General features: G+C 41.6%; 2 protein-coding genes across 4 annotated transcripts in view; one reads left to right on the top strand and one right to left on the bottom strand.

Annotated features, from left to right (window-relative positions):
* Positions 1-21,657, bottom strand: part of LOC148354264 (uncharacterized) — a 109,807-nt gene that overhangs the window by 46,528 nt on the left and 41,622 nt on the right. The window lies entirely within an intron of this gene.
* Positions 1-21,657, top strand: part of lrmda (leucine rich melanocyte differentiation associated) — a 451,150-nt gene that overhangs the window by 399,976 nt on the left and 29,517 nt on the right. Inside the window, exon 6 of the mRNA XM_088351883.1 lies at positions 3,365-3,449. Coding sequence (XP_088208009.1) covers positions 3,365-3,449 — 85 coding nt within the window. The remainder of the gene's footprint in view (positions 1-3,364; positions 3,450-21,657) is intronic.

Genomic DNA, 21,657 nt, shown 5'->3' with positions numbered 1-21,657 from the left:
CATTCCAGCAGCACAGGCGAAACAAAGTGACTTTTTCTCCCCGTTGAAGTAATATGAGAGACACTCCGGATACGACCTTAATGCCTTTCAGAGATCCTATCTGGAAGCACATTATGTGATCTGTTTCAATTCGACGTGATAAATCTGGTTCCGTTTAGCAGCCAGCCCCGCTGCATTTCTCAAGGTTATGCATGACCATGTAGAGGAACAACAATAAAAAAAATACGTCCCTCCAAAACTATCGCTAATATATATTTGTCAGTTCAGTCTCTTGCTATGATTAAATGCCCACTGGATTCCTTTCTGGAAAGGAAAGTATTTCTGCAAAGGCATCAGATACGGCCGTCTCGTGATGAAGTACCTCTCCCAATAGTTAAAAGGCGAAGGGAAGGATGGAGGATGTTTGGGACCTTGAAAGTGAGCTGAAGAATAAAAACACAACAAACTCTCGACCCGTTTTGGGAAATGACGTTATCAATTGAATTATGATTGTATTTTATGGCCTTTGGGCTCAAAGTAGCGACTCTATGGCCTTTGATTCGATCAGTGAGGAATTTAATTGGATATTTACATTTATATCTTAACAGTATGGAGCAAAAATACTAGGAGTGGGTGAGCATTAATGCTATCTATCTACCCTGGTCATATTCCTCGAGAGGGGTGACCAACAGCAAGACAAACACATACAAAAAAAACAGAAAATAAAAAAGGGGAAAAAGTAGCAAAAAACACACACAAACATTTTTGGACCATGGCCAACCCAAACGCCCCAACACCCAAGCAAGTTAGGCACCTCGTCACCCAAGTTGGTCATGCTTTCATCCCTCCAGATGAAAAGGGACACCAGAAAGCGACCATGTCACTCGGGTCAGGGTGACACAACACACTCTTCTGTTCAAGAGCAGGGCCCGACAGCTTTCACTGGTTTACCCCTGCCGCATCATACAGGTGCCCTGCCCATCTCTTAGAAGGCCTCCAAACATCCCACTATCCTTTTACAACACCTATCCACTCATTCCTATCACCAACAAGAGCTCTAGCTTCCATTATATTTAGACCTCTTTCCTGCAGTGCACTCATAACACCATCCATCCACGTCAATCGCGGCCTTCCTCTTGGTCTCCATCCATTCACTTCTGCTCTGTAGATCCTCTTCAACATTCGCTCCTCATCCATCCTCTCCATGTGTCCAAACCAACCGAATACTCTCTTATCAACACGCTTGCTCAGTTCCACTACTACTCCAGTTCTGTCTCCCACAATTTCATTTCTAGTATTAATACTTGGTATTAGTGTTTGAGCGTACACCCAACTTTACTTGTGGTAGCCAATACCGGAATGGGCTATTCCCAAGTCAAGTGGCTAGGAACTAGAAACTTTTATTTTGATCCTGATATCCCAAGATATATGTTGATTTTTTTTTAATTAATTTGTGTTTTTTTCTGATTTAGTTAAAGTGATTCAAATAAATTTGCTTTTTAATGAATGGCAATATTTAACATGTTTATGTATTTATTTCTAATCTTTTGTTGTCTTTTTGTTTGAATACGCTGGTGTTTAAAGTTCATAGTCTCAAGGAAATTTAGGGGACTGGGGATTTGGCTTTTTTCCTATCGGTCCCTTTTTGAGGTTTTCATATCAACTGTATTGTGAATTTTGGGATGAAAAGAGAGGGGGAGGGGATTATTGACAACAAAATGTGAACAACTCCAAATAAGAACAATATTGTAGATTTTTGGAACCTTACTATTTGGAATTGTAGACATTTCTTTCAAATGATGAGGCATTTATTTGTTGAGGGGAATTAATCAATGTTTTAATGTATTACTATTATCATTTTTTTACTATGTATGTATTATTATTTCATGTATTTGTAAAAATGATGACTAAATTCTTATTATTGTTATGAGTATTATCATTATTATGCAACAACTTATTTTTACTATTTTATTTATAAATAAATGTTCAATATTCATTATAATGTGTTTTTATTTTATTATTACTTTTTAATGCTTGTATTGGTGGCAGTATCTGGTATCGATAATTATTAAAAGGTTGAGTATCTATCTTAGAATATACATTTGCATTGAAAGCTGTGACCCCTATTTTGAAAATATATTTACATAAAATTAGGGTGTTTGGTATGAAATCAACATGTGTTGAAGTCATAATTAACCTTTGATGAATATGACCCACCACTCAATTTGATTTTGATTAGTGCAATGCAAAGGTTGCCTTTTATCCCTCAGCCAAAATAAAAAAATTACACTTTGTTTCTTAATAAAAACTTTGAAAGTTGAAGTTGAATAAATATGCTAAATCGTGCAAATAATTAGTTGAATAAATATGCTAATTCGTGCAAATAATTTGACTGTACTTTTAAGGTGCCATTTCACTTTTCACCACTAGATGGCAGATGCCTTACTTGAACTTAAATGAAATCCTATGCAGCTTCATACAATAATGTGAGTTTTTTTTTCCTTTCACCAAATGCAAATTCTACTAATTATGACATAAATTAAACATATAATAAAGCACAATTAATGAAAAACAAACTAACGTACAAAATGAGTTTTGCATGTAATGTTGTTTAGCTGCTCAGCATCGTTTCGCACAACAACCGATGTAACTCTTCGTTTTGTTTGACATTTACGGCAAATCACCTTCAAGGAGCTGACATAATTGTCTGCCATCTTCCTGCTACGGGTAAAACCTAAAAACCTAATCCTTGCAAAATGCTGATCAAAAAAATAGAAATATATGGTACAGTTTGGTCTCTTTGAGTCCCTAGTTTTAGCACTCGTTTTCTGTTGCACGACACAACACAATGACGTGTAATGGTCAAATAACAAACAGGGTGCCTTAAAAGTAGGTTGTTTGTTACAAAAAAAATATTTGTTCAATTTAAATTGTTGCTTTTTATGTGCTGACACAAGAGAGTAGTTTGCACAGTGCTGGGCCATCAAGGCTTCTGAGGCCTCTGCTGTCCTAAAAATATCGGATTCATGTGATGTTAATTATATTGTTTCCATCCTTTCCCTCATGTAGGTCTTAGATCACGGGATGGTGTAATAGAAGTCTGTAATCTGTCTGTAGTCTGTACAGCCCTTTGAGACTTCTTGTGATTAAGGGCTATAAAAGTAAACATGACATGACTTGACATAATTTCCCGGCAGGATTATGATTTGTGTCTGTTCGACATTAGGATATAGAAAAAAAAAACAACCCTTTCAACATCTAAACATAAGAAATCCTTCTTGAAGTTTTGTTATGATGTTGTACTAGACGGGCTTCCCCGACTATTTGACATCCCGTCAAAGCAATTTTCACAGAAATAATGAATTGCATGTCTTCTCCCTCGCAGCCGTCCAAGGAAGCCCGATCCGAAAACCGCCCTCTGCCCTACACTCCCCTGCCACAAGGATCTCGAGACGCTAAAAACCACAAAGGTAAGGTAATAACAACGAAAACATCACAAACGTTTCTCCCCGTTATTTTTTGGGGGGAAAATCCAAATCCGTGCATCTTGTAAATAGAAATTGTGCTCCTTTACAAAAGCTATGTGTGGGAACCTATTGAACAAATGAACAAATTTGACTTTTCTTCTTATTGATTGTTTCTTATCAGTCTGATGTGTTGATAGTTGGAATATGTCAAAATTAATCCTCATTAAAATCAGGTTTAGTCTCGGTGTGGGAGCGTAAGATGATCTCTGATCTGTTGCTATAGGACATTGATTAAATTCTCATGATGACCTCGGTTATTCAGACATCCCGATTGTTTCGAAAGCAGCTTTCCTTAAAACCAGGAGTCTTAAACATGGTCTTTGAGGACCAGTTACGGTTCGCGGAAGGATATTGTAATATGCAAAGTTAATATGAGATTTTGATGTGGAGAAAAGGAAGATGGTGTCCTTCTTTTGAACTGAAACTTGAAAGACAGTGGATGCACATTGCAAATATCTTTTGGTGGGTTTCTGCAGTGTGTTATGCATGTTTTATCTGCTTGACCATGCTTAAAAAACACAACATGGCTGTGTTTGCGTAGTCGTATGTCACAGGAGTTAAATGTAACTTTAAAATATTTTGCAACAAGTACAGTTTGTGTTTAGAAAATTAAAGGCTAAAGACATGCATTGGAATCTGAATTATGAACAATGAATTTTTAGACACACATCCACGGTATGTACCATATTTTCACGACCATAAGGCGCAAATAGAAGCCTTTAAACTGAACATGCTTCTTACTTTGCTGTCGAAACAGTTGCCAGCAAAAAATAAAATAGAAACTAAGAAATGGTTGGCATTTCTTGAATCCAAAGAGTTTAACCTTCCTAATGACATATGAAATGACGCGTTTGAGTGATTGGTGACATCGTACAGACACCGTATTTGCTTTTTTGAGAGCCGTTGGAATGTTAAGGGGTTAATAAGTTTGACTGAACTATCTCACTGTTTTGTTTACATTCCCACTGTAGCGCCTTATAGTCCGGTGCACCTTATGTATGGAAACTATTGGACAAAAATATTTTTGGGGGGCGTGCCTTATAACCCGGTGAAATTACGGTAGTCCTTGATGGTTGGATTTAGTTTTATTACCATCCATCCATTTTCTGCACTGCTTATCCTCACTAGGGTCACGGAGGTGCTGGAGCCCATTCCAGCTATCTGGGCAGTGGGCAGGGGACACCCTGAACTGGTTGCCAGCCAGTCACACGGCACACATGGACAGACATTTCACTTGCCCATCCACACCTAGAGAAAATTTGAACTGGCCAATTAAACTGCATGTTTTTGTGCCCGGAGGAAACCCACGCAGGCACGAGGAGAACATGCAAACTCCACACGGGAACGTTGGATTTGCTGGAATTGAACCCTGGGCCTCCGCACAGTGCGCACAAACTACCCATCCGCCATGCCACCCTATTTTTATAATCGTTATTTTTATTTATAGAGGTAATTCTCTGTAGAAAATATATATTTTTTAAATTATTTGATAACAGTCAGTTTTTTATGTGCAAAACTGGATGCAGCCCAACGTCACCCATATCTAAGCTTCGGCGGCCCACAAGACAATCAAATATGAGACCCCTTGAGTGTTTTTAAACCCTACAAAGTAAAATAAAAAAAATCAGCTGTCATGTCCAAATAAATTATAACTACATACAATTTTCCACAGAATGAATGCATTTTTATATGTTCACTTCAAAACTGTAGTCAAATAAGTTGGGCAATCGTAATATGTTTTTGTTCTACTGGCAGATAATTTTGCACATTCCGTTTATGTAATTTTCATCTTCTACTCCGAATAATTCTAAAACTATTGCAAATTATTTTATCTAAATAATATATATATATATATATATATATATATATATATATATATATATATATATATTATTTATTTTTTTCCTACTAATATTAACTTCATGAATAAAGGCAAATAGCTGAACAATACACGAATGAAAGAAAGGAATAGAAGGAAAATGAATGAACACAAAAATAAGGTTAGCCCTATATGAAATAACTGCTTATTTTAAGATACTTATCTTCTTCCAGAACTAAAAAAACGTCTTAAATTATTTAACATCTTATTTTAATAAAAGTAATGTTTTCTTATTGTTTTACCAAAATTAATTACTAGAATAAATCAAAATATATAATAGTAAACAAATATATAGGTAACGAAATTATGGATAAATGAATAGAAAAATTAGTTCGTTTTAGTGTTTTTACATCTCCTTGATAAAGTCACTTTTAGCATTAATTAAACTTTTTACTCAAATAATATTTTATGAATCTGAATCAATGCATCAATGAATACATAGTACAATAATTTTGCTCATTTTAGGACATGTTTTCTTCTTCTTGGATTAAAAATAATTCTAAAATAATTTTCCATTATTTCACTCCAAATAATATTTTGTTATTGTTTTGCTAAATTTAACTCATAGAACCATTTCAAATACAATATAAAGAATAAAAAAATACAAAATAATCTATTAATAAAGATATTTTTTTTACTAAAAATGCTTTCCAAATTAATTGCAAATTATTTTCTTATTCTTCTACTAAAACTAACTCTTAAAAAATTCACTATATATAAATAAAATACAATAAAAATACATTAATAAATATATTTTTGCTTATTGTAAGTGTTTATATCTTTACTAAAATGCTTTTAAAATCAATGTTAATGTTCTTATAAGAGTAAAACAAACTCCTAAAATACAATTAAAATATAGAAACTAACCAACTAACTAAATAAATAAATGAATAAATACATAAAATGAGCAGCTTATAAAATAATTAAATAAAATGTTTTTTGTATTACTATGCTGGTTTTAGATAAGGGGGATGGTGTCATTCTGACCTGTGTAGTCCTTTGAAATATTTTGTGATTAAGGGCTTTACAAATAAATATGATTTTACTAAAACTTCTTTAAATATGCTGCAAATTATTGTAGTAATATTTAAAAATGTAATACAATTAACTTTCAATTAAACCATTAAAACAAATAATAGAAAAATATAATGAATACAAATAATTTCTTATAAATAAGGATTTTCTTTAAACATTTATTTATTTTTTAATGCAGCCCTTATCGTTCTCTGACTGCCTGCAAACCACTACTGCTCTTCGTTAGGTGTTATTTGTTTGACTTCAAACATTTCTCCAAGCCCGAAGCAGGCAGTGTTTACATCAATTCAATTTAGGATATAAACAATTTAGCCGGGACCGTCCGCAGACGGTTCTGTTGATTTTCAAAGCCACACATTTCCCGCCCTTGTCAAATAAACAATATGTGCCATCTGTGAGGTGTATTTTACACCTTGAAGACCAATCGTATTGTATGCTTCTTTGCTAGCTCTAAATGTTGTCACCTGCGTCAATCGTGCCAGGGGTCATTTTGAAGGTTGTATCGTCAATGCTTAACATTAACTATTACAGTACAGTAATCCCTCGTTTATCATGGTTAATTGGGATCAGAAACCCCTGCAAAAATGTTAAATCCGTTTCAAGACCAGAAGAGAGACAGGACCCACTTGCGTACGTTTCTCTCAGTTTTATTGGGAAGAAGGGAAAGGATTGCACACACATCCGGTGATCGCGGGTCGCGGGGAGCAAGTTGCTCTGAACGCAGAAGTGGTATTTCCGTGGCAAGCAATGGCGGTGTCGGTAGCCGGGACAGGGGAGCAAAAAAGGTGGTCGAGATCAGAAAATGGGTCGAAGCCGGAAAACAGACGGGAGCCAAAACAGGTGTGAGTCAGGGTCGAAAAGCTTGCCTAACGTAAATTGAGGTTAGCAGACGGTCTGACAACAGGTGACAGAAAGACGGGGGTTTAAATAGTGACAGGTAGCCAATCAGAGTCCGAGGCAGTTGGCGTCAAAGGAGCGGGCACAGGTGCCTCGCATCAGTAATCATGACAATCCGCCAAATAGCTATGCACCTTCATAAAAGTCACTAAGGGACAAACTTACCTCAGAATGACATCCTAATCTACTGAGATTCTACGACTGTAACAAAATAACAACAGCAGATCTACAATAAAAACACACAATTGCAGTTGAATGAATGGTCTTTATTTACAAGAATACAACAAAAATAGTGGGCAAGAACAGGATTAAGAGAGCGTCTGGCTTTCTGCACGCTAGCATCGGGTATCGCATGGAGCCAGGTTTGCGCAGTGTTTAAAATACAACCGCTATTAAGGAGACGCCACTGAACGCAACACATCCAGAGTAGTTTGCAGAAATTGGCATTAACTGGAATCCTGCGACCTCAATGATGAAATAGACAGGGTATATTGAGCAATCTTCTTCGTAAACTATGTTTCTTTGTTGTTTTTGAAGTTGAAGTCGCCTAAAAGTATATTTTGAGAACAATGTTTTATACGGCAACATGAACACCCCATTCTGACTGATACTTTTTTCCAAGGGTATTAGCTAAAAGGGAAATCCACCTATCCTTCTCTGGGGGCAGATGTTTTATGACTCGGGGTTGAGGAACGATGTAATCGATGTTGCTTGGTCAAGAGACCAGAACAGACCAGGAAACCCCAGAGCATTCGTTACAGTTCTTTATTAGGGAAGCGTACAGGGCTTGCGGGAGGTGTGATGTTTGTCAGACGTCAGCAGCAGCGGGAAGATAGCTTCGGATCAAGTAGCCAATCGGAGTGCGGAAGTCAAGCAGGTCAAGTTTACCGGGGATGGAGAGAAGTTCGTAGCGTGGGACGGAAGCAGATCGGGTCGGAGGCAGGCAGAAACTAAACAGAGTTCTAGGCGAAACAGGTAATCAGGAGAGTCACACAGAGTTACAATCGTATCCTCTGACGAAGAGGTCTGGGCGCAGCGCGCTAAAGAAGGAACCGTTAGCCAATCAGAAGGCGTCCACATGATTGCTCCAGGTGACCAGAGTTAGCAATCATGACACTGGGTCTCTTGCTAGGTCAGGCTAACATCCAATGATGCTTAGCCTGCTTTGGAAGAAAAGCCATGATTGGTCGTTTACTGAGGCATCCCCAAGATGGTCGCTTTCAGAGATGGATGGATGAGATGGGCAAATACTTAGATCAGGGGTTTCAGTTCCGAGAGCTATTTTTGTCACTGATGAGTGCAAAGGGCTACCATTGTCATATGTATTTCTAAAATGACAACTGTGCATAATATTACTGTGTGGTTAATATGTTATTACTAAGTTACCATGTTGTACTTCTTAGAAGTGGGGTTAAAATAGGCTCATTCAACCACTAAAACATCGTGTTCAATAGAAACGTAATTTCCGAGGAAAATCACAATAACCTATCACTGTTAGGTTAGCTATTTTTACAGGTATAAAGGTATGTCATTAAAACGAACTTGCTGCAGTATACAAGTATACTACAAGTATAGCCAAGGGTGCGGAATTGGGTGGGTGGCGCATGCGCAAACTGAACCGAGCTGATGGTTGAGCGGTCCAGGGTTCTTACACCTTTTTCATGGCCAAATTTTAGCAGTTTATATGATCTTCCAAAGACAAATCTTCATTTTCTCCAGTACCATTAAAAGAAAAAATCCATTGTGAATCATGTATTTTGCAGAGCCACAAATATATCTGCGATTTACAGATTCAATTTTGATTCTTGTGTCTGCATTTAACATGCCATTGGATTTTAAGATCACGAGTAAATCGTGAATATATGTGTAAATCTGAATAATATGTGTGTACACATTTTTGAGACAGATCGCATAAGTTTTGGGTAAAAATAACAATAATATGAAGCTTACATTTTCAGTTGTTGGAAGTTCATCCAATTACAATTTACCAGTGGGAAACACTACCTTAATTTTCTGCACGGCCCATAATCAATGATAATAATTGATACGTAATCCTTCCGCTAATACACAATTCACAGTGCCCTGTTTAAGTGTAGCATGCGCCTGTCCTCTTTGGCACGACCCGTAGGGGGCCATTACGCTTCATAGGACAATGCCATACAAAGCAATGCCAGCTGCCGTTAATCACAAGGAAATAAGAAATGCGATGGCAAAGCAAAACCACCAGTGAGCAATGTCTGCGTCATTTTTAAAAAAACTTGTTGAGAAACATGCCATCAATTTCAAAGCATTTACAGGCACTTCACCAAATTCCAAGCACTTTTTATTCCTTGAAAAAGCAACTTTAAAATGTAAGTATTTTCAAGGACTTCAAGTACCCTGGCGGTTTCTAGTGGTCGCCTCGGTCACTGCTCATGAACTTGATTTTACTTTGTAAAAAATACAACCCCAAAAAAAAACAAAAAACAAACACCTGTCTTAATTCCCGTGTGTAGAAATGCTTGTATAAAAAAATACCGCTGTATGTGCCATCTGCAAGGTGCCATTTACACCTTGAGGACCGATTGTATTGCCTGCTCCCGTGCTAGCGCTACATTTTGTCTACCCCCCTTCGGCGCCGTCACCTGTGTCAAGACGTGCCAAAGGTAATTTCGGCTACTAGTCTCTCCCACAGGATGGCAGCGCTGGCAGGACGGCGCCCCTGGGACAAAAAAAGCAAGGACACAAGTCCAGAATAAGCTCTCGTCTCCAAGAGTCAAAGCGGAAGAGACAAGGTGGCGTGAAAAGTAGGATTAAAACGGAGATATGGAAACGTCTCATAGAGCGAGTGTGACACCGAACAAGAGGGGAAGATTAAGGAGAGACGAAAAGACGAGGGGAGCGCTACGAATGGGACTAGGAAACCGGATGGAAGTAGACAAAAGACGACGGCGAGGAGGCTGGTGGGGTGAGGGGGGGGAGTCGGTAGTGTCTGCTGGAAGGCGCGAGGGAACGGCGGCGCCGATGCGGTCTGGCAGAGGGGCCTGAGGATCCCAAGTGACTGTCACCTCGGTTTTTAGTCCGGCGACTGCTCGCCATTGTCGAGTCCACTCCAAATCGAACAGTCCATAAGTGAGTCCTGGCCCACATGTTGCAGAATATAAATGGGTTGGCTTTATGCTATAGGTCTTTGGCTTGGATTTGCACTATACAACTCACTTTTTTTTTAATTATCTTTAGACTTAAGTCAATACAACCTAGAATCAAGGGATGTTAGATCTTCCAAAATGGTGGTCTGTGCAGCTTTTAAGACTAAAGACGCTGCCCTACTTACAAACGAGATAAGTCCTGGAAGATTGTTCGCAAGTTGAATTTCTTTGTAAGTTGCTCCAGTGCTATATTTTGTATGGAACGTATGTTTAAGGTTTATATACGTATGTTTAAGGCTTGTATAAGTAACCTGTATTGTTTAGAAACTGAAAAACAAATGTTTAATAAAATAATACGCTCTATCTTCTCCATCTGTTCCATGCAAAAACATTAACAAGCAGGCTGAATGATAAAGCATAGTACTGAAAAACAAAGCTACACATTAGGCGATGACATTTGAACTTACATTTGGTAGAGTAAGGTGACCTTCTCCGTGGTAAAAAGTGGACGAAAAAAAAGCAAACCAACCATTTTCTCAAGCGCATCAATCTTTCTTATTCAAGTCAAGTCATTTTTATTTGTATAGCCCTTAATCACAAAGAGTCTCAAAGGGCTGCACAGGTTATTGCAAACCACTGACTATTATTACACCATCCCCTGGTCTAAAACCCACATGAGGGCAAGGAAAAACTCAAAAACCTCAACTTGAGGAAAATGAACAAATCCTTGAGAAGAGACCGCACATGTGGTAATCCCCCTTCCGGGATGACCTGACTGCAAAAGATGTTGCAATAACAAATAATACACAGATAGTATCAACAAAATCATAGGTTATTCATATGCTTAGAGTAGAAGTGTGTTTTAAGCTTAGATTTAAACATTTCCACTGAGGTTGCAGACTTTCAATTCAAAAGAAACAACTCGCCTCTTCTTTACATTTTACACCAACCATAGTGAGTGGATGCACGAGATTTTAAACAGTAAAAACGTTCTTAGCATGCTACAAATACAGTGCAGTGTGTATACACATGAACTAGGAAGTAGAAGCCGGATTTCTTCTTTGGTGTGGATGCTGTGACCTCTCACAGCGCCACGTGGCAGAAAAAAGCACTACAGCACTGTCCTCTACTCGGAAAAAGGTGCACACGATACAAAATCTAACTTACAGCAATGTCCGGATATTTTTTTGTTATCACCTTATTTTTAGATATTTAGAGCTAAAACGGTGTGAGCTGCTACTTACGTGTTTATTTGTTTTCTGCTCTAAGTTGACCCTTTATCAAATTATTCATCGCAGGAATCACCAAGATGTTTAAAGCTAAATGTTATTTTTTTTATTACTGACTGCGTGAAGGGCTACCAGTTCGAAATGCATTTCTCAAATAACAACTTATGTTATTACTATGTTATTACTGTTTGTATTTATTGGAAGTAGAGTCTAAAAATAGGCTTGGTCAACCGCAAAAACATCTGCCTAGTTCAAATACACTGAGTGATTTGCTTATATAAATTATTGAATTGTTTTCAAAAGCACTCGGGAAAAATTGATCATGTTTGTAAAGACACGGAGCATGTCACTGATTCCGCATGCCAGTTAGATGTCAAATTTCCTAGAAAATCACAATGACAGATACCTGGTGAGCTGTTTTTAGCACCGGTGTTTAAGCGACTCAGCTGTTCTTCAAGGACTATGTGGTGCTTGCAGGAACACAGTGGTGACCCCTGATTAACAGCTTCAAATCAATTGATTGCATTTGTTTTCTGGACAATGCAAGCAAAACCTGGACTAGCTCTCGAGCGCTTTCTCACAAATTCAACTTAAGCTTCTCCATCTGTTCCATGCAAAATAATTTAGGAGTCAGCCTGTCACCTTCTAACTCACAAGTCTAATCCACAGATCTAATTTCAGCCTGACAAGTGAAACAGACCTTTCAGACTTGATTGATACATCCATGTGCGCCACGAGTATTTTAATAAAAACGCCTTTCATTTCCTCTCTCCATGTAAATAAATGCGTCTGGCGCTAGCTGCTTTCATACAGGTATCAGATTAAATTTGAGTAGGCCATTCCTCAACAGTGACAACAGTAAATGAAAGGGATATCTTTGTACAAGCCGAGTAAACAGACAAGGAAGAACGACTCCGATGTGCCTCGGGCCCCTTTAATCTTGTTGTTTTGGGCCAGCTTCCAGCTACTTTGTATGGATGTATCTTAAATGGTGCGCAACTGTTATTAAAATCCCAGGAGGGAAGCAGCCTTCAAAGCTTTAAAGAAAAGACGGAAAATTACAACTTCCCCACGACGCCCGTGGGGCACATCACTTTTGTTCACCGCCTCCGTTTCATGTGGGGGTAACTCCAAAAAATGGGAGCAATGGGACCGCATCCAAACCGGGAAGTAAACTGTTTTATAGTTGCAGCACAACAAATAAACAAACATCTGGAAGCATTCAGGGCAGCCCATTAGAGGGGCTTTGGGTTTTGCCAAAACGGGCTAAATGATGAGGAATGGGCTGTCGAGAGGCTGGTGGAGGCCGGGGAGAGGCCAGATGACGGAGCGCTGGGTGCTAAGCGTTGCCTTTTAAAGCTCAGCTGAGCTCACGCTGATCTACACCTGCCGCTTTCTTTGCCCGAACATCTGGAAAGGGGGCGTACGTGACTAATGGATGACTAAACTGCCATCGTTGAAAGTTGTCGAAAGGGGAGGCTGTTGCTTTGACGGATGACTTCATGTTTCCTCCGTGCACTTAGCCGAGCAACTTTGACGGCCTTCGAGTTCATTTAAGCAATCGGCGTTGATTTAAGGCTTTTGATTTAACGTCCGCTGTGGATAATCAACGTGGCTCGCATCCGAGCTTAGCTTTTGATTTGTTATGCGGTATTTTCTGAACTGCAGATCACTTTTATTTTAGTAGCCTCGCTGCTTTTTACCTATATTATAGGAACAAAATCAGTGGGTAGGCTTTTTCTCTTACAATTCACGGGAAACGAGAAAGGCATGGTGAAAAAATGTTGTTTAACCCATAAGACCCAGATATAGGTGCAAAGCTGCAAACAATTATACCTTAGTATAGATACACCTAGGGCAGCACGGTGGCGCAGTGGTTAGTGCGTCCGCGGCACAGTTCTGAGGACATGAGAGCGAACCTTCCTGTGTGGAGTTTGCATGTTCTCCCCGTGCTTGTGTGGGTTTCCTCCAGGCACTCCTGTTTCCTCCCACATTCCAAAAACAAGCATGTCAGGTTAATTGGCTGGTCTAAATTGTTGATGGATAAAAACACTTGCATGATTGATTGCTTGTTACAGTACACAAATAATACGTTTTGCAGTGTCTTGTGTGGTTAAAGATTCTGGCTGTACATTGGTCGCTAAGAACACGGTCTTGAGCGACATAAGCATTGATACCCACAGCAAAAAAATAAAATCTTACCCCTTTTGGCTAAAAATGTTGCTCATTTCAAGTATATACTTATCTCGTGTTTTTTACAAAATAAGAAAATTACAACTTAAAGCAATCTTAAACTTTGTGCTTATTTTAATTGTTCCAGGCAATTTTGAAAACACAGCTAGAAAAATAATCTCTCAAAATAAGCAAAATGATGTACATTCTTCTCGATACAACTGTTTTGCTTCTTTAAAGGTTAATTCTTTATTTTATTATATAAATAAGATAAAATATCTTAATGAAAGACAAATTATACATAGAATGTACTGCTAATGACGCATTATTATTCATTTGTGTAGCACTTTTGCTACAATAAATTGAAAACTTTCTGACGGAATTAATCAATTCACAAGTAGCTTGTTTAGAGAGGTAGCTAGAACTATCTAAGTTTGTACCAACAAAGAAAAAATGGCAATAAAACCAAATGGGTTTTACATAAACATGATTTCGGAATATAAAATGCAGTCTAAAAACAGTTGAGTCAGGTCAAATATAGACCAACCCAATACTTAGTTTCATTTGGTGCAACATCAATCTATGTTAGGGGCCGGTCACACAGACATTTGCGGCTGAATCACGGCCAGAAATTTCTGACTTTGAGGCGGACGCTATAGGACGCATTGAGATCGCCATTCAGACGAGTTACGGCAGTGCATAACACGAGTTCGGAAATTTGCGCGCGGGTGGCAGCGCGAAAAAATTTTGCGCTGTTCAATTCTTGAGAGCGCGTGGACACGGCCTTTCACGAGTTTATCGAGGCTGGACCGCGGCCGTAAACTTCTGGCCGTGAAGCAGATGTCGTTGGGCGCTGTTGGACGTTTTGAGACCGCCATATAGACGAGATAGAGGAGTGCTTTACTCGCGGTCGGAAATTTTCACGTGGTTGGCCGCGTTCAAAACTTCTGAGCTGCTCAAAAGTTTGAGCACGTGTTAAACCGCGTGCCGCACACGTGGTCAACACGAGGTAATGACGCGGAAATGACGCGGAACGACGTGCTCTGGCCGCGGCCAGGGCGTAGTTACACATGGGTAGGACGGGAAATTTCAGCGGGTAATCGTGGGCGGAGCATGGTAATAGCATGTTCTGCGCCTGTATCGCGGTGTTATTACGTAAAATTAGCGTGTTACGCGTGTGACAGTCAAACGCCTTTCTCCGCGTATATACAGCGCGATTTGCCGAGCACACCATTGTGCTCGTGACGTCAAGGGGGTGAACATGGATCACCGTCAGCGTAGTTTCTCTTCATTTCGAATAAATCTTTCGGTGCATTAACAATGGTCGTAGCAAGGCTTTGATGCTAGGTCCTTAGCCTGGCCTTCGCAATGATCGCAGCAAGGCTTGAGGGCTAGGACCTTAGCTTGGCCTTTTGGCTGAGAGTAAGTGTCCCGGCTCCTAGGCTTTGTAGCGTATTATGAACTGACCGATAACGGATAATGGATAATGAATAACGAAGATAGAACAATAACCCTTAAAAACCCCAAAACCCCTTTTGGCCGAGAGTAAGAGTCCCGGCTCCTAAGCTTTGTAACGTGTTATGAACTGATCGATAATGAATAATTAGAAAAATAGATAAAACAATTACCCTCAATAAACCCCTCCCCGTCAGCGTAGTGATCTCGTCTTAACCCATATTTATTTCTTGACATTTCTTTTCAAGATATTAAAATAAATATGATGCCATAGCTTGTAATCTTGATATTCACGGGACTGTGTCTAGAGCGTTTATGAATTCTACAGCCCGATAAATACATTCCTGCCGAGATTTGCATTTCCTCGCTCCTCCAACTATTTATACCTCGTTTTATCTCACTTATAGGAAATGAAATGGCGAACATATAACCAAGTTCACTTCGTCTTGCAATCGTTGGGAATGTAATACAACATAATCCATTCCGTCTTTATTTTTGTTGTGAACGTAATCGAACGGTAAATCCTTCCCCCCTCGCGTGAATGCGCATTCTGCTGCGCTTTCATCAGAAGCGATCGTATTCTATATTAAACGCTTATTAAAACAATAAAGCGAGCTAATTATAATAATTGGGAGATCCTAGTCTATATAACGCGTTTATTTAAACAATAAAGTGCGATCGTATTCTACAAAATGCGTTTGTTAACGCGGATGAAAAGGTCGAAAGCGAGCGCAGCAGAATGCGCGTTCACGCGAGGGTGTGGGTTGGGTGGGTGTGTTGCGTAGGAGTCGGATTTGGGCACAACACCGGCTCGGGAGGTTTTATACCCGTGGTCCACACGAGAAAATGACGCAAAAATGACGCGATGAGGAAGCGGAACAGTCGCCGGCGTCTTTTTTCCGGCCATACCACAGACGAACGGCGGGTTGTCAAATTTTGCGCATTTTCCATCCCGGGCAACCACGGGCAAAAAAAACCCGCAAAATTTTAGCCGTGATTCAGCCACAAATGTCTGTGTGACCGGCCCCTTAGCATGTTTAAAACAACCCAAACAATTGGGTCATTTTGTGTAAAACAACCCAGAATAAAGTGTCCAATTGATCGAAGTATTGGGTTGGCCCCTTTGTGTCAGAATTATTGAATCATCTTAGTGATGTTTGTGCAAGTGACGTATGGTAGGGGGACATTTTTCAGCACAACACCAGCAATGTTGAAATTACTATCACATGCCTGAAACGACCTCTTGTGGATATAACATGTAAAATGATAGATGAATGTGTTAATAATTTCACGCATTCAATTTTATTTTTGTTTAAAATTGCCTTTTAAGATAATAATAATAATAATAATAATAATTTCCTTTGTATTGTCATTCTTTGTAACAATGTACACAGAACGAAATGTCGATACACCTGACCCGTTGTAGCGAGCCGATGCAGCCGCAGCCAACAGAGGGCGCCGCCATTTTACCAATTAGGTATGACTCGGAAGATGACATGTTTGTTTTGGTGTTGGATTTTATCCAATAAATTTCCCTTAAAACTTATATTCCAGAGCGACTAATATGTTTTTTCGGATCACGGAGGCAGCAGCCTTAGCAGGAAAGCCCAGACTTTCCTATCCTCTGCCACTTCTTCCAGGTCATTCGACAGGATTCCGAGGCGTTCCCAGGGCAGCCTAGAGACGTAGTCTCTTCAATGTGTCCTGGGCCGTCCCCAGGGCCTCCTGCTGGTGGGACATGCCTGGAATACCTCCTGAGGGGTGCCCCGACGGATCACCACCTTATCGTGGTGGGGCACTTTGTGCGTCTCAATGACCCCTAGAGCTATGTCGGCGGGAGTCTCGTACTCCTGGCAGGGTTACCCAAGCCGAACAGGTCGAAGGGTAGAGTCCAGACTAAGAGTGATCCCAAAAGCTGGTGGCGGCACGCTTTGAGGCGGTTTCCCACAGACCTGGATTCCGGCAGCCGCCTGCAGTTGTGGGAAGATGCCGGTCGTCTAGGGTCTCCCTTGCCACTGGATCCATCTTCTCTACAATCAAGATAGTGGCGTTGGGGAAAGCGCACCCCTTACGCCACTTTAAAAACCATCATTGCGCAGGTATCTTCTTTTACCTGAGTCCCCGACCACAAAAGTCTGGCGGCGATGGAGTAACCAGTGACGGGAGCAGGTTTGAATGAGCTGGAAGCTCTTAGCTGGACCTCTGCACGTCAGCGGCACAGGGCAAGGGTCGTTAGCAGCTGGGATTGAGTGGCAGCTGTTTCCGGCAGACCCCTGTGCGTCTGAGCAGCACTATTTAGTGGCCGCACTGCTCACCCCAATTGGGGAAACGCCTAGAAAAGGTGGCCTAAAGATTGCCCACTCAGCACAGTACCCGGACAGGAAACCGCGCCTGTCGGGACATTCCACTATGCGGTCGAAAAACAATAGCATTTAGAATTGCAGCATGGAACATAAGGACACTCCTGGATACCAGTCTGGACAGACCACAGCGCAGAACAGCACTCATTGCCAACGAGCTGAAGCGATATAATGTGGATGTGGCAGCGCTCAGCGAGACCAGACTCCTTGAGGAAGGCTCACTCAATGAAGAGGAGGAGGGTTATACATTCTTTTGGAAGGGATACCCCATGGGCGGACACCATCTTCACGGAGTTGGTTTTGCAATTAAGAACACTCTACTGCTGAAGCTCACAGAGTCACCAGTGGGTGTCAGTGAAAGACTAATGACTCTTCGCATCCCACTTGCAAAATGCAGACATGTCACATTAGTTAGTGCCTATGCACCAACACTGCCATCGAATGATGAAGAGAAGGATCGCTTCTACCAGGCACTCGATGACATCCTCAGTCACATCCCGAGGAATGACAAAATCATGCTGCTTGGTGATTTCAATGCAAGAGTCGGAAAGAACTTGCAAAACTGGGATGGTGTGATTGGTGCCCATGGCATTGGAAAAGTTAATTCCAATGGCATGAGACTTCTTAGTCTGTGCGCGGAACATAACCTTACCATCACAAACACCATCTTCCAACAAAAGAATAAATATAAGGCATCCTGGATGCATCCCAGGTCCAAACACTGGCATCTGATTGACTACGCGATCGTGAGGAGGGCTGACCTGAAGGACGTGCTCATTACAAGAGCTATGCGTGGGGCAGACTGTTGGACCGACCACCGCATGATTCTGACAAAGGTCAGAATGCATGTCCGGCCCCTAGCACGTCATGGTGGTTCAAAGAGGAAGACACTCAACTGTGCCAAACTCTCCAGTAGCGACACCCTTGACAACTTCCGTTGCTCTCTAGCTGAGAGGCTGGCAAACATTGAGCAGCTGGTCATGTCAGAGGCTGGGATGGATGAGAAGTGGACCTATATATCTACCACCCTCTTTGACACTGCAGCCCAAACCGTTGGTTTTAAAACTAAAAAACACCAGGACTGGTTTGACCAGAATGCCGGAGAGATCTCAACCCTCCTGGACAGAATGCACAAGGCACACAGAGCCACCCTTAACAACCCACAATCTCAATTCCATAAAAAGCTATGGCAAGCCCTTCGTTCCGAGGCCCAGAGAACTCTCAGAAAACTGCAAAATGAGTGGTGGATCTCAAAAGCCAATGAAATCCAGTCTCACGCTGATAGAAGCGATATGCACAGTTTCTATGATGCAGTAAAAACCATCTATGGCCCCAGACACTGCTCACTGGCACCTGTTAGATCTGCTGATGGAACATCTCTAATCAAGGATCAGGCTATGATAGTGGAGCGGTGGGCTGAGCATTTCAACACCCTGCTCAACCAGCCCACCCCAGTGGACCCAACTGTCCTTTCAGAGCTCCCTGAACATCCTACATTGCCAGACCTCGACCTCCCGCCAACTTTCAATGAAATCCTGCATGCAGTCAAAACCCTGAAAAACAATAAATCCCCTGGACCTGACAACATCCCAGCTGAACTTCTCAAGGTAGGAGGCTACCTCTGTACACGGACACTGTTTCAATATATTTCAGAGGTGTGGAGACGAGAGTGTGTCCCGCAACTGTGGAAAGATGCGAACATTGTGACCATCTTTAAGAATAAAGGAGATAAATCCATCTGCTCCAACAGTAGGGGTATCTCTTTGTTGGCCACTGCTGGAAAGGTCCTTGCCAAGGTCATGCTCCGCAGACTCATCTCCAAAATATCGGAACGCGTCATCCCAGAGTCACAGTGTGGTTTTCGAAAGGACAGGGGAACAGTCGACATGATCTCTGTGACACGTCAGCTCCAAGAGAAATGCCGGGAGCAGCACAAGGACTTGTTCATCGCCTTTGTCGATCTTTCAAAGGCATTTGACACAGTGAACAGGGACCTACTGTGGCAAGTCCTGAAGAGATTTGGGTGTCCACCCAAGTTTCTCACCATTCTTGCACAGTTCCATTCAGGGATGACGGCCAGAGTGGTAGTTGGAAGACACAGCTCAGAGCCCTTTGGCGTCGAAACTGGAGTGAGGCAAGGCTGTGTGCTGGCTCCAGTTCTCTTCAACATCTTCCTCGTCTGTGTTACAACACTGCTACGTAGAAGGATGGAGGAGCAGGCTGGAGTTACCATCAACTTCAGGGCTGATGGTAACCTGTTTAACATCAGGAGGCTACAGGCAACTACCAAACTGACTTCAGAGACCATCATTGAGCTACAGTATGCTGATGACTGTGCCCTGGTTGCCCATACACCGGAGGCTCTGCAAAACATTCTCTCGGCAGCTGTAACTGCATACACCAGAATGGGACTGACGATCAACACCCAGAAGACAGAGGTACTCTGTCAGTCCAGTGCTGACCTCTTACCAAACCCAATAACCCTCACAGCAGCAGGGCAACACCTGCTCATGGTGCCCACCTTCAAATATCTGGGGAGCATAGTGTCTGACACCTGCTCATTGGATGATGAGATCCAGAGCCGCCTCAAGCAAGCATCAGCATCCTTCGGTCGACTAAGGATAAGGGTCTTTCAAAACAACAACCTTAGACTCCACACCAAAATGCTGGTCTACAGAGCTGTATGTATCACGACATTACTGTATGGATGTGAGGCATGGACTATCTACAGCCGCCATCTGAAGAGCCTCGAGACCTTCCATGTAAGATGTCTTCAGAAGATCCTTGGCATCACATGGAGGGACAGAGTGCCGCACACAGAGGTGTTGGAGAGGGCAGGCAGCTGCAGCATGGAATCCATTATGGCCCAACGCCAACTTAGGTGGCTGGGGCATGTTGTTCGAATGCCCAGCCACAGACTGCCACGCCGTATCCTCTATGGTCAGTTACATCTAGGCCAACGCAGTGCTGGTGGGCAGAAGAAGCGGTTCAAAGACCAAATGAAGAACATCCTGAAGAGATGTCGGATAAACCCCTCCTCACTGGAGGAACTTGCTTCCTGCCGAGACCTCTGGCGCTCCCACTGCTCACATGGAGTGGATTACATGGAGGAACAGCGCATGCAACACCGTGCAGCAAAGCGTGCAAAGAGACATGCTCGCCAGGCCACCCCTGCTCCCCCCAGAACCCCCTTCACATGCTCTGTCTGTAACCGCATCTGTGGATCCAGGATCGGACTCTTCAAACATCAGCAGACTCACAATTAAAAGAAGATGGTCATCATCGTATCGATGGACAACCCCAAGCAAACCTCCTGAGGGAGGCGTCTAGGAGGCATCCTTATCAGATGCCCCAAACACCTCAACTGGCTCCTCACAATGCAGAGGAGCAGTGGCTCTACACAGAGTCCCTCCTGGATGACAGAGCTTCTCACCTTATCTCTTAGGGAAAGTCCATCCACACTGCGGAGGGGTCTTTTTCTTTCTAAGTGATGCAAATTCTGGTTTGTGTGATTTAAAATCCAAAAAATACGATATTTGGTTGGTCTCACTGTATTTTTAGAGCAGAGTAAACCAATCGTCTTAGTTGGACGAATCGTAGTCCGTATGAGACCATATACGGATTACTGTGAGCATTGACATGGCATTACAAAATCCAACTTTTTTTTACAATATTTTCATCCTAAATTGTAAACTTACTAAGTGTGAGTAATATGAATAAGCAGAAAAATTTAAGTCCACATATGCTGATTCAAAGCACATGCTGTGGCTTACATACAGATGATCCGTTTGTCATCATCCCAGCATACGTGGACGGCTACGATGATGCAGTGTTTCCCCTGCTGCACATCACAGCTCATGGCAGTGATGATCAAAGCAGGCTCTGTTTTCTTTATCTTGGTAAGCAGACACCGATCCCATGAAGATGGATGAACTGGAAAGTTGGAGAGGTTGCGGTAACCTTTGCCTGCGCTGTCCGCATTTAGAGTTACGAGCA

The sequence above is a fragment of the Urocampus carinirostris genome, chromosome 13 (assembly GCF_059441175.1).
Source record: "Urocampus carinirostris isolate Australia breed hairy pipefish chromosome 13, RoL_Ucar_1.0, whole genome shotgun sequence".
NCBI classification, from domain to species: domain Eukaryota; kingdom Metazoa; phylum Chordata; class Actinopteri; order Syngnathiformes; family Syngnathidae; genus Urocampus; species Urocampus carinirostris.
The sequence above is the reverse complement of the archived record's forward strand: the minus strand, read 5'-3'. Positions and strand labels throughout refer to the sequence as shown.